The following is a 14,273-nucleotide window of genomic DNA, read 5'->3' as shown; positions in this document are numbered from 1 at the left end:
TGCGATTAGGGTTATAAAGTGTGAAACCCCGCAACTGTGTGATAAGTAATTGTAGCCGTTATTTGTAGATTGTTCAATAAACCAATTAACGATCTCTACGGCGTCTTCAGTAACGTAAACACGTTACAATACATATCATGGATGAAAATCAGTGCAACAGGACGCTAAAATACAACATTATGATGAAGTGGAATGCTTCCAGCATGTGTTGGAGATGCTTTATGGCAGTTGTGTCAAACATGCATCCCACAGGCTGCATGCGGCCCCCATAGCCACAGAGTGTGGCCCCTCAACTTTTAGAGCTAATTGATATTAAAATCACTATTAAAATTTTAGTAGAAATATTTTTTGTAAAGACAATTTTCCAACAGACCAGAAGACAAGAAGTCTCATGCAGACATAAATTAGCAGGCTGCAGGAAAAGTGATTCCGAGAATTGCAGAAGGGTTTGTCCAACTAACGGTTTGTAAAGTTCGTAAAGGACAAACTATTGTATTTCAGAAAGTTAATGCACTAAAATCCGCACAGCCTCACCACCCCAAGTATTTCCAAGAATCCCGTTTGGAGGCGTAGTAAGAATGCAAGGAGGGTGGCAACTGACAGACAAGTGCAAGGGATTTCTACCTTCAAAACTAGCTTGCAAGCCCCAGCCATTGTCTAATGGGCTGCTAGCAAACTTTCACTTTTATGACCATTGAGACAAGATACACCTTCCTACTAGTCCAGTAGTCCCTTGTGCATTGTCATTCAGTTCATTTTCACACAGTGACAGGTGCTGATGTTACATTGTTATGAATGTATAAAGGTTATAATTAAACATTAAATTATCAACTACAAGTTTTCTTGCATATATACAGTAACTTTTAAAGGGCAATGTCGCTTTCAAAAAATTCAAGTAGCAATAAAAGAACTACTGAAAGTGAGCACCGTGTATTTCAAGAAAAATGGGAAATCGCTTATTTCTGTTGTGAAATGGAAGGTAAAATTACATGTTTGATTTGTGGGCAAAATATAAGTGTTCCACTTTAGGTAATTATCTTGAAATTATTCCTAAATAATAAATAGAATTAAATTTCCTTGTATCAAAATCTAATGTATATTTCTATTTTGAAGTGCGGCCCTGGACTATTATTTATAGGGCTGAGGTGGCCCTCTGTACACGTTTAGTTTGACATGCCTGCTTTATGGCCTTATAGATGGCCTGCAGCTCATAGTTGTATGCACTGTATTTTAGCTGGGCCAGGTTAAGTTTCTTGGAGGAGGAGGCGAGAGGTTGCCAGGCGTTCTGGACTCTTTGATGCAATATGGCACCCATGGCAGACGTGAGGCGTCTGTGACAAGGTCAAGTGGTGTGGACGAATCAGGCTGTGCCAGTAGAGTGGCATGTGACAAATTCTCCTTGCACTCTTCAAAGGCCTTAGAAAGTTTCAGTGTCCAGGTGATGGGGGTGAGAGCCCTTGACTCTGAGGCCAGAGACGACACTGTGAAGTGGTGCCTGGTGTGAAGCCACATAGGGTAGAAATCGCCTGTAGAAGTTAGGCATGGCCAGGAAACGGCAGAGCTGACTGGTAGAGCTGGTTGGCAGTCCTGAAGGTGGGTTACTCATTCTTCCAGTGGCTCGGAGCCCTCAGCAGACACTTGTAACCAAGGAAGATGATCTCAGGTACTCGGAAGACGCATTTCACCAGGTTGATGAGGATCCTGTACTTCTGAAGTCATTTGAAGAGAGCCCATAGATGTTGCTTGTGCATCTCAAGAGACTGGGAGAAAATGAAGATGTCGTCCAAGTAGCCACCCTACTGACTGGCTCGAATTTCCACTTTGGTTGCCCACAGACATTACCACCAACCAGGGACATCAACATGAATCTCAATTCTTTCACTCCCTGGGCAAGCTGTGTGGCATTCAGCTCTTACATACAACCGCCCACCACCCCACAGCGAATGGGCTCGTGCACTGCTTCCACCAGATGCTGAAGGCAGCCATCATGTGCCATGCATACCAACACTGCACAGAGGTGTTTCCCCTGGTTCTCCTCAGAATCCGCACGACATTCAAAGAGAACTTGCGGACATCAGTATCTGAACTTGTCTATGGCAAGCCCCTAAAAATTCCCAGCGAGCTACTGTCTCCAACAGCTGAACCACTGAATCCAAGGTACCTAATCACGCAGCTCTGCCAGCACATGGCCCACTTCAGACCAGTTCTAGCAGCATGCCACGCCTCCCCAGCTACATTCGAGCACAGCGACCTCAAGAAGTGCATGCGCATCTTCCTTCAAGACACAAGGTGCCAAGCACTGAAGCCCCCCTACAGTGGCCCCTACCAGGTCATGTCTTGGAGAGGGAAGACAACGCAACTCCTTGTGCGTGGCAGTCCCATCACTGTGTCAAATGACAGGACCAAGCCTGCCTACACGCTAAATGAGGCTGACCATGGGACCACCATATTCAACCCCACAGTTGACACAACCAAGGCCATAGCACCACCTGCCATGCTGCCACCACCACCCATTGCACAAACTACATGCTCCAGACACCACATACATCTCCTCCCTGCCCACTTCAACATCTGAGCAACCATCTCTGCAGGGGGGTGATGTGGGAACTGCCCACATTAAACAAAGCATTGTAACAAACAACGCACTTATTGTACAAGTAAAACTAGGAATTATTCACTGCAGTACAATGACTTAATAATGAAGGTGTCCATGGAATCAGATCAAGAAAACACAGTAACAGAAGAGTAGAACCAGTGTCCTCTAGACCGTCAGAAAACTATAAAAGGAGAGCGCCCATTCATGATGAATCTATCTTCTTCAATGCGCCTATCTGCAATTTGCTACAAGGAACCTGCAACCTGCGACCTTCAAATCATCAGACCGAAGCTCATATATGTGTTCTGTATCAATAAATATTTGTATAGAAGTTTAATAAGTGGTTGTCCTGATCTGATTCCATGGATACCTTCATTATTGAGTCATTACATTGCAGTGAATAATTCCCAGTGACAATTGTATAATAGGTGTGTTGCCCTTACAATGCTTGGTTTAATGTGGGTGGTTCCCACAATACAGTGTATTAAAACATGAATTTCTTTTCTGCTTAAAGAAATGTCCCAGTAAGAAAATAAACGTAATATGCTGTCTTCAATACCTACAATTCAGTTTTAAAGATAGGAAAGTGATATATTAATCTGGGCAGGGACAAAATATTGTCCAAACTCTGCCAATCACACAATTCACTGACATACTGTACTTACTGAATTAAGATACTTACGTGACATCTTCAATGTCAATTCCTCGTGAGGCAACATCAGTGGCAATCAAAATGTGCACAGTTCCACTTTTCAGGTCTTCCAAGGCTTGCTCCCTATCATATTGCTCCCTGTCCCCATGGATACTTTGGCATGTGATTCCTGCTAAACTCAAGTTAGATGACAGGTCATCAGCTCGAATCTTCTTGCCAACGAAGACTATAACTTTGTCATCAGGATCCATGTTTCGAATGAACTCATCCAACTATAAAATAATAATTCTCAAAAGATAACAACTATACAGTAATAAGCACAATCAGCAATAGAAGGGGGTAAAATTAACAGTTACATTTAACTCTGACTAATAGGGTCACTTCATCTGTTCAGTGTGTTTCAGCTTCATTAAGCCATCCTCTGGCATGCCATATATCTCCTGTCATAAGAAAACTATTGATTAGATGAGAATACAGCAGATATGTTTCAGTATTCTAAAAAGAATTAAAAATATTGTAGCGTGTTTTGTGTGTCACGCAACAAATAAATCCACGTAGCTCTCAAATTTAATAGAACCTTTATTGTTCTTCACTTATACAATCACACGCTTTACAATCACTAGCACTTGCAGTATTGCAATTAATGCTCGCACAATATCTCGGCCAATACTTCTGTAGCTCCAACTATCTTCAGTGGCAGCTTCCTGAAGACTCTCTTCTTTGGCGGTTAATACCAGTCAAACTTATTCGGCGACTAATTCCAGACTGTGTTCTGTATCTCTCGACATCTATCGCGAGACTGTCTGTCTCTCATCGAAGCTGGGCTTTTATAACTCTTCGGTTGCTATGCAATGTCTTCTGTTGTCTATCACCGGGGAAATGCTGCTTCGTTGATTCTGCTATTCCTATGCAACAGCTCACTGTTGGGGTTACAGTATCGCTATTGTTGCTTCTTATGCAACGGCCAGTTCTAGCGTTACTAAGGAAGTGACTCCTGGATTCCAAACTTGTTACAATATGTTAAATTAAATTAATATTATTAAAATCAATATATATATATATATATATATATATCATAAGTTACAGCTTCTCTAGGATTGAGATGTGGCTAAGGCTTATTGTCCTATCAGCCTGTCATCTTTCCTTTTGAAAACGATGGAGAAAATAGTGGATAGGCATATCAGGGACGGGGCGTTGAGGACATATCCTCTACACTGAAACCAGCATGCCTACAAAACAGGTAAATCTACTGAAAGCATACTACACAATGTGGTAACACGCATAGAAAGTGCAATCGAACACAAGGATATTGCCTTAGAAGCATTCCTTGAAATAGAGGGAGCTTTTCATAGAACCTCATTTGATATAATCAAACAGGCCGCTGAAAAGCATTGCATAGAGCCTGCAATATGCAGATGGATCAGAGCTATGCTGGAATGAAGAAACATAGCTGCCATACTATCACAAGAGACCCTGGGGGTGTGTGCAGGGGGGCATGCTCTTGCATCTCCTGTGGGGACTTAATGATGATGGGTATTATACAGTAGGATATGCTGATAACATAGCAATACTTATAAATGGAAAATTCCTTTTGACAGTGTCAGAGTGTCTTCAAACAGCTCTGTACATGGTCCTACGATGGTGTGAAAGAACAAGTCTTTCCATCAATCCCAACAAGACGGTAATTATATCGTTTACTAGGAAGAGAAATATAAAGGGCCTTAAGGAACTGACCCTCTTCAATAAGATGATCCAGCTCTCCAGCGATGTCAAGTACCTTGGTCTAGTATTAGACAAGGGACTGACATGGAAAAAGCAGCTGGATAAGGTCATCAATAAAGCCTATAAGGCTTTCTGGACAGGCAGAAGCATGTTTGGTAAAACCTGGGAACTGCAACTGCACGTTGTGCATTGGATATATACTGTGGTTGTAAGACCCATAATTACATACGGTGCCATAGTATGGTGGCCCAAAATTAAACTCAAGACAAGCAAGGCAGAACTTACCAAATTGCAAAGGTTGGCTTGCTTGGGTATCACAGGAGCAATTTGAACATCTCCAACAGCTGCACTGGAGACACTCCTTGGACTCCCCCCACTGCATCCACAGTTGGAGGCAGAGGCCAGGACAGGAACCTACCGTCTCCAGTGCAGTGATCAATGGAAACCTAAATCCGATAGTTTCGGACATGCATACATGACTCAGGACATGAAAAAAGAACCCATATTACAAATGGGGTCTGACAAAATTATACTGAGCCAAGTATTTGAAAAACCATTCACAGTCAGATTTCCTGACAGGAGTGAATGGGAAGACGGGTTTCAGCCCGATAGAGAAGGGGGACTGACCTGGTATACAGATGGTTCCAAGATAAATAAGGGCACTGGAGCTGGTGTGTACTGCTATGGCACAAGGCGGAAACTTAGTTTCAGCCTTGGGCAGTACATGACAGTATTCCAGGCAGAAGTATATGCCATTGAGGCATGTATTATGGAGAATCTAGATAGGAACTACAGAAATAGGAACATCTACATTCTATCTGACAGCCAAGCTGCACATAAGGTGCCTGACAAACACCAGATCAATTCAAAATTGGTCTGGGATTGCCACCAAACCCTCATGGAACTGGCCAAACATAAGAGGGTACAACTGATATGGGTGCTGGGGCATGAGGGTATTGCTGGAAACGAAACAGCAGACAAATTAGCTAAGATCTGAGCTGAACATCCGTTCATAGGACCTGAACCAGCCTGTGACAGCTCTACAGGAGTTGCCAGACAGGCAAGGGACTGGACAAATATGAATCATGTTATATTTTAGTGTCCTGTTGCACTGATTTAAGTCCATGATTTATTTCAACCGTCTTCCACTGCATACACTCATCTATCTCACTCACTCATGGACAAATATGAATCACAATAAATACTGGGGATCCTTAACTGGACTCGGGCAAGCAAATGGACTCATACGAGGACCCTCTACTAAACAAGCGAAGGAACCATTGAAGTTAAACAGGAGCCAGCTACGATGGGTGGTAGGACTACTTACAGGACACTGTCACCTCAAAGGACACCTCTTCAAATTGGGACTAAGTAACAGTCCAACTTGTGAGAGATGTCAAGAAGAAAATGAAACAGCCACACATATCCTGTGCAAATGTGAGGCCTTAGCTTGTTTAAGATTGTGTCACTTGGGTCAATATTTTATGGAACCAAGTGACTATTTCGACGTCCCCACGTACAAGATCCTGTGCTTCATTCGAAGTGCAGGATTGTTGAGGGTATAATCAGAAGGGGAGGCACAATAGATCACTGTGGTCGTAGTAGAAGGGCCAAGAAGGTCCACCCCTTATACATTCATACCCAAACACAAACTTTGTAAAGTTATATGTATTCTACAAGCTTTTATGCCAATCACAGTGGTTGTCTGGTCTAAGGCATGAACTGTCTTCGCTTGCTCAGATGCTGGGATTGTGGGTTCGAATCCACTTGAGGCATGGATGTCTGTCTGCGTTTATTCTGTCTTTGTGTTGTTCTGTGTATAGGTAGTGGCCTAGCGATGGGCTGATCCCCCATCCAAAGAGTCCTACCGACTGTAGATTAGAAAACTGAAAAAGCAGCCAAGGTCCACAAGGGCTGTAGAGCCATAGATAGATAGACAAGTTTTTATCAAAGGTTGAAAAATATTTCAGACATCTGCCATCAAATCTGTGGGACATATAGATTTCCTCAAGGCTTACAATTCAACAGGAATGGCATGAAATTTTTAGCATAAGCTGCTCCTTGGGACTGGAACTGTGAGGATTAATATACATACCAATGGATATTTATCATCCTCTTCTACTATCTCAATTGTCTGTGTAACACTGTGAACTGCTGCCAAATCCAGTGTGCCAATGAACACTTGGATGGGATTTTTCATGTATGACTGGGCTAGCCGCCGAACACCTTCAGGCCAAGTTGCACTATAACACAACATAATCGTTATTAGCAGAGATCTGCTGCTTGCAGTAGAAATGAGCACAATAGGACATGTTCCACTTATTTAAAGTTAAAATGTATCTGGTGACCTCTTGGTGAAAACCCCAGGGGAACTGCACCTCCCACTTTAGGAAACACTGTTCTAATGTAAAGTAATCCTCCCATCTGTTAGACGAACTTCTGCTGTTATTGCTATTCTAGAGTTCCTTTGTGTTTTGTGTCCCAATATATATATATTAGCTATAATATGCATCGGAATACCCAGACCTGTGACATTTCCCTTTTAGTGGTACAGTTCATGAGCAACTGGACAGAATGCAGTCAGCTTGGCTATTACCATGGTCATGTGCAAATCTCAGGCAGCAACAGCTTGGCCAGTTACATACTGAATTGAATTGAATTGAATTTATTTACATTCTATAAATCCTAAGCAGGTTAGTACCTTTGGATACAGAACAAGTCAAAAGGTTACATACATAAGTACAGGCAATTTTAGCTTAAAAATTAATATAACTTAATTTTACATCATTCTCTATTTACATTGAAGTATTCATCTAAAGAGTAGAAGGAATGAGCATGTAGATAATTCTTTAACTCTGATTTAAACTTTTTAGTATCATTGCCCAAGTTTTTAATACTTTGTGGCAGATTGTTGAACACTTTTATGCCAGTAAAGTAGACTCCTTTTTGATATACTGATAAAGTTGATGAGGGTAGGTGGAAGTTATATTTTTGTCTAGTATTCATGTTATAGACATCAGAATTTAATTTGAATTTATCTTTGTTGTAAACAACAAATAGGAGAAGCGATAATATGTATTGCGATTGAAGCGGTAGAATTTTTAATTTCTTAAATAATTCTCTACATGAATCTCTACTTCTACATCCTGTAATGATTCTAATTATATTCTTTTGTATTTTAAAAATTATTACACTATGTGAAGAGTTCCCCCAAAATATTAATCCATAGTTCATAATAGAATGAAAGTAGGCATGGTAAACCATCTTCAATGTTTCCTGTGACATAAAAGGCTTAATTGATCTCATCGCATAGCAAGCTGCATTTAATTTAGGTATAATTTGTTCAATATGTATTTTCCAAGACAGTGTACTGTCTACATGTATTCCAAGGAATTTTGTATCAAGTACTTTACAGATTAATTTGTTGGCATAACTGATGTCCAGATCAATTTGGTGGTTGTTTTTAGTTGTGAATGATATGTAATGGGTTTTATCAAAATTTAATGAGAGTAAATTGGCTTCGAACCATCTGTTTAAGGCTTCAAATACAATATTTATGTCATTTTTAAAGTTTTCAAATTTAGAGTTCTTAAATATTATACTAGTGTCATCTGCATATAGAATTGGTTTAGATTTATTGTTGATGGTTTTAGATAGATCATTTATGTAGAGAAGAAAAAGTAAGGGACCTAAAATTGATCCTTGTGGAACACCGTGCTTTATAATTCCCCAGTTTGAAAATGCATTATGACTGGAGTTTTTATTATTTATTTCAACTCTTTGATACCTGTTTTTGAGGTATGATTTGATCCATTCATTAGCTTTGCCAGTTATTCCATAGAAATTTAATTTCGATAGTAAGATATCATGATTAACACAATCGAAAGCTTTTGCTAGATCACAGAAAATCCCTCCCACAATTAATCTGTCATTGAGAGCACTTAAAATATCGTTAGTTAGTTCATAGGTTGCTTTTTCTGTTGTTAGGTCTTTCCTAAATCCAAATTGCTCTTTGACTAATATGTTGTTAGAATTTAAGTGTTCAAGTAGTCTATTATACATAACTTTTTCAAAGACTTTTGAGAATGAAGTCAATATGGATATTGGTCTGTAATTAGAGATGCATTTTCTCTCTCCTTTTTTAAAAAGTGGTTTCATTACAGCGTATTTTAAGCGTTGAGGAAAAGTACCTGATGATAAAGATTTATTACATAGATGATTCAAGGGTGAACTGATGTAAACAGAGCTTGCTTTAAGTAATTTGGTAGAGATTTCATCATATCCATGTGAATTTTTGGGCTTAAGGGATTTAATAATGTTTTCAATTTCCTTCCTTGTTGAGAATTTGAGATTTATATTTGGAAATGAATTGTTAAAGGCACGTGACAGACAGTATATTGGATTATTATTATTATTATTATTGGAATATGTTTTCTCAGCTAATGAAAGGAAATATTCATTAAATGCACTTGCGATAGCTTGTGGATTGTTAGTGGACTTCCCTTCAATATTCAAACTTTCTATGTCTTCATTAACAGATTTCAATATTCAATAAAAGCTCTAATCCATGTTCCCTGCAAATATTTATCAGAATGAGAGTCATAAGCTGCGTATGTTTGGTGCTCTCATGGACCAGCTCAGCTATTGTTGCTGGAGATGTGAATGTGGCTGCAGTAACAATCAAGATGACTGTCATTCTGCCATGTTGACTGGGTCATGAAATATATCTTTCAAAGCAACGAATCAAAGGGTCCATCATTCTGATGGTTCTGGTGTTATTAACTACACATATATTGTGAAACACAAAACATGAAGATACAGAATAACAATAATACTAGATCACTTAAACTAAAAGCTAGAGGATGACGACATACTGTGGCATATTCACTCAAAGCAAGAACGGTGGAGTCACGACAGCTGATTGTTACTTGAAAGTGGTCTGTAAACAACAACAGAGGAATGGTGTTTTCTGTGCAGTCTGTGCCAATGGCTGCACACACAACAAGAGAATATATCTGGCCCGTGCTGAGATGTTATAAGCAGGACAAGTTAGGAGCAATAAATCAGAGAATTGCTGCTGTTGCTGTGAGAAGCTGGTACCTGAGGCCAGGAACCCACAGAGGAAGGGGAATGACTTGTGTTGGAAGCTGCTACAAGCAACAGCATTGAGGATGCAATTGTGGACACTAGTGTGTGTGCAACAGTGAACTGTAAAGTGCAGTCATGTGCTGTATCAAAGAGTCCAATATATTCAGTCATCAATCCAAAACCCATTCATAGTCACACTCCATACATGTGACAACAATATACACAACTAATAATTACAAATAAAAAAGTATAGATCTGCAACCACTTGATGAGATACTGGCTGCTCCTGCCATTATTGCCATCGGGATATTCCAGAAAAGTGCCACATGACAGTGAAGCAATGTTTGCAACATCTCCAGACCCTCCACATAAAATGTACATATACCTGTATCATTACCTAATTTGTTATCAAGCACAAAATGCATATGTGACGCAATGCAAAAGTTCCCGAAATATATTAATAAAAACTATTGCGTCTTACCTGGATCTTATTCTGCACCACCACCTTCAAAGTAGTTGCCTTGGGAATGCATACACCGATCCCAGCATTTCTGCCACTTTTGAAATGCATCTGGAAGTCTTTCTTTGTTAGGGTGTTTAGTATCGTTTGCGTTTCCGCTTGAATTTCCTCACCTGTATCAAATCTTCGCCCCTTCAACTTGATTTTCATCTTCGGGAAGAGAAAGAAGTCACATCAACCTAAGTCTGGCGAGTACGGTGGGTGGGGAACAACTACCATCTTTGTAAGTACGCTACTGCTCTCTGCATTCACAAGCCATTCACTTGCTCTGAAGATGGAGGCGATACGTTCCACCGAAACGTCGGCCAAAACGAATAATACATGGCGCCAAAACCCAGAAGACAACTTTCTTCAACTACCATCTTGTTTTTAGCCAAAAATTCCTGCACAATGTAAGCCGCATGCGGTCGTGCGTTGTCATGGTGGAGTACCCAGTCGTTCGTGCGCCACTTCTTTGGACGTTTTCTCTCAAACGCTTCAGAAAATCGCGATAGAACTCTTTATTGACTGTCTGGCCTGGAGGGACAATGAATAATCCTGTCAATATAAAAAAAACAGATCAACATGGACTTAATGTTGCTCTCGACGTGTTGAGCTTTTTTTGGCCGAGGTGAAGAAGGGCTCTTCCACTGTGACGATTGCTGCTTACTTTCAGGGTTGTAGCCATAAACCCAACTTTCATCATCAGTGACAACCTTCGAAAGAAAGTTTTGATCCTCTTGAAGCTGTTGTTGAAGTTCCCTGCAGACTTCCAAGCGATGCTGCTTCTGCTCATTTTGCAGCAGTCGTGGCACAAACTTTGCCGCAATCCTCATGTTCAGTTGTTCTGACAAAATTCGTTGACATGTACCATAACTTAGTCCCAAGGTGTTACAGAGGTCTTGGATGGTCAGTCTACAATCTTGCAGAATCAGATCCCTAACTTTCATGACATTCTCTGGTGTGGTGCCAGCTGATGGCCGTCCTAAACGATCGTCATCATCAGTCGATGTTCAGCCATTTTTTAAATGCTTATACCAGTCATAAGTTTGTGTCTGGCCTAAACTGTTGTCACCAAAAGCTTGCTTCAACATTTGGTGCATTTCTGCAGCGGTTTTCCCAAGTTTAAAACAAAACTTTACAGACATGCTGCTCTCTCAGGTCAGCCATCGCAAAAACGCGAATTCACAGAAACACAACAATGGAAATATTTTCACCAACAATAAACCCAAGGCACAACAGATCACTCTGGTCACAGTGCAAGGGCCAAGAAGGCCCACCCTTTATACATTCATTCATACAACAATAAACCCAACCACTCAGCTTGATGCTGCTTGCCACACTGATTCAAGAAGGGTGTGTGGGGAGACACCTAGCAGTATTTCGATGTACTCACAACCATTCGCGCACAAAATTAAAATTTTGGGAACTTTTGGATTGCACCACATATACTATATATCAAACCTTGTATACCACCGAAAGCTCACCTAACACAGTAACAGGAATAGGATTTTTATTAAGTGTTTTTTGCAATTCTTGTAATCAACCAATTTATATCTTGAAAAATAAAATAACAGTAAAACCTAAAATATAAAAGCTCATCTGCCAAATGAAATAATTATTATACATAGAGTAACGAATGATGACCAGAAATTGAGGGGTATGGAATTACAACTACATAACACATGGTGGCTGTAGTTTCTATGACTTGGTCACCACTATGTTCTCCACGCTATGCTGCCACAGTGCATTCAACTTTAACTGCATTTTTGACGAAAATTATGCATCAGTTCAAATTTTATCACGACACATTTTTATTTCTTTTTTCATTAAGGAATCACATGATGTAATCTGTAGGTGCTAATTTCCTGACAAATCCTATATGTGAGGATGAAATCCAAATAAATATGGAATTAAAATTGATAAAGACATGTGATGATTTCATCATGTCAACATTTTATTCTTAATACAAAATTTCACAAGAAAACAAAGGGAACTGTGCCAGATTTTTAACATGTAATGATACCACATGGCAATCATAAATATTAAACTGACATTATCATACCTAGTCATTATAGTCTGTCTGTCTGGTCGGATATCCAAGAGAACTTTCCGAATCTGAGGCTCAAATCCCATATCTAACATACGATCTGCTTCATCCAAGACCAAGTAAGTAATTGAAGTAACATCAATTATACCTGTAAAATACATAACAATGATGAATTAAATTCATTCGACACCCCTGTTAATCACACCCATTACAAAAGATGATGTGTTAAAGATGCTGTAGCCTGGTTAACATGTTAATGAACCTCAGGACATCATCAAATGTGGGGTATTTCTTAGCTAGTTTAGTGACTGTTAGATTTCCATGTAACTAATCACACTGGTGGGGAAAATGTTGATTACTATATAAATAAATTGGAGAAAAGATGTATTCCACTTCGGAGCTGTCTTCACACGCATTCTTGGTGGTTTTGCATCATATTTACTTTAATATCTGTTTGATGCAGGTGTTCACTGACAAATTATCTGCAGTAGAAATACTACACTTCAGAACCAAATCAAATTGTGTTTAAAAAATGGAAGTTATTGGTAACCTGTACTGCATGGGAGTAGGGTTTAAATCATTGAGTCCGATGGTTGGATTTTATCTTGGGGACTGTAACCAGTATTGGTATTAGTATTTAAAAATCTTATCTTTCACACTTTTCCTGTTACAATATTCTCCTAAAAACTGTTAGAAAGAAAAATGCACTTCTGGATTCTGTGGTGTTATTTCCTTACTACTACAAAAGTCATTTCCAAAAAGAAATATGTAGACTCCTGAATGGAAAAAAATATAGTCCATATAAATCCATTTGCAAATTTGTCAGTCAATCACAGTTCTACACTTCCAATAAATAACAGGCTTAAATCTAAATAAAATCAGTTAATTTAATAAAATGTCATTTTTTGCTATATGTTTCGGTCATTTACAACTATCATCGGGCATTTATAAAAAGTAAAATGCATCGAGTTCAAGTTCGTGTCACAATGGCTCCATTTCTCTTACTCTTGTCATGAACAAGTTTTTACACAGGATTACAATGTTTAAATATATTGAAATACTTATCTAAATAAATAAAGCTCATTTTAAAATTATTGCTATTTTTCTCAAAATTATCCTATTATACGAGGGTAATTCCAAAAGTAAGGTCTCCTATGTTTGAAAATATAAAATAAACATTTATTTTCAATTTTGGATACATCAGTTGAATCTTGAACATGTACTCATTTCTCTACATAATCACCATTTCGGTCGATGCATTTTTGTAGGCGCAGTGGCAGTTTTTGTATGCCCATGTCATACCAGTTCACCTCCATGCTGTTCAGCAAACTTCGAACCTCAGCTTTCACCTCATTGTCGTTGTTGAAGCGCTTTCCAGACAAATGTTCTTTCAACTTTGGAAAGAGATGGTAGTCACTGGGCGCCAAGTCCGGACTATAGGGTGGATGGGTGATGATGTTCCATCCAAACTGTTGCAGTTGAGCGACGGTTTGTCGGGCAGCATGGGGGCGAGCGTTATCGTGGAGAATGCTTACGCCCTTGCTCAACATCCCTCTTCTCCAGTTCTGAATCGCCCGCCTGAGTTTTCTCAGTGTCTCACAATATCTCTCAGCGTTTATTGTGGTCCCAGTTTCCATAAAGTCAACCAACAATACCCCGTTTCGAT

At 39.6% G+C, this 14,273-nt stretch overlaps 1 protein-coding gene across 1 annotated transcript in view; it reads right to left on the bottom strand.

The window, feature by feature from the left end:
* Positions 1-14,273, bottom strand: part of LOC111872996 (probable ATP-dependent RNA helicase DDX43) — a 49,061-nt gene that overhangs the window by 16,567 nt on the left and 18,221 nt on the right. Inside the window, exons 8-10 of the mRNA XM_023867343.2 lie at positions 12,623-12,755; positions 7,066-7,213; positions 3,279-3,520 (exon numbers count right to left, since the gene is read on the bottom strand). Of these exons, the coding sequence (XP_023723111.1) occupies positions 3,279-3,520; positions 7,066-7,213; positions 12,623-12,755 (523 nt within the window). The remainder of the gene's footprint in view (positions 1-3,278; positions 3,521-7,065; positions 7,214-12,622; positions 12,756-14,273) is intronic.

The sequence above is a fragment of the Cryptotermes secundus genome, unplaced genomic scaffold (genome assembly GCF_002891405.2).
Source record: "Cryptotermes secundus unplaced genomic scaffold, Csec_1.0 scaffold1678, whole genome shotgun sequence".
In the NCBI taxonomy this organism is placed as follows: domain Eukaryota; kingdom Metazoa; phylum Arthropoda; class Insecta; order Blattodea; family Kalotermitidae; genus Cryptotermes; species Cryptotermes secundus.
This window is presented reverse-complemented; position numbering and strand designations above follow the sequence as displayed.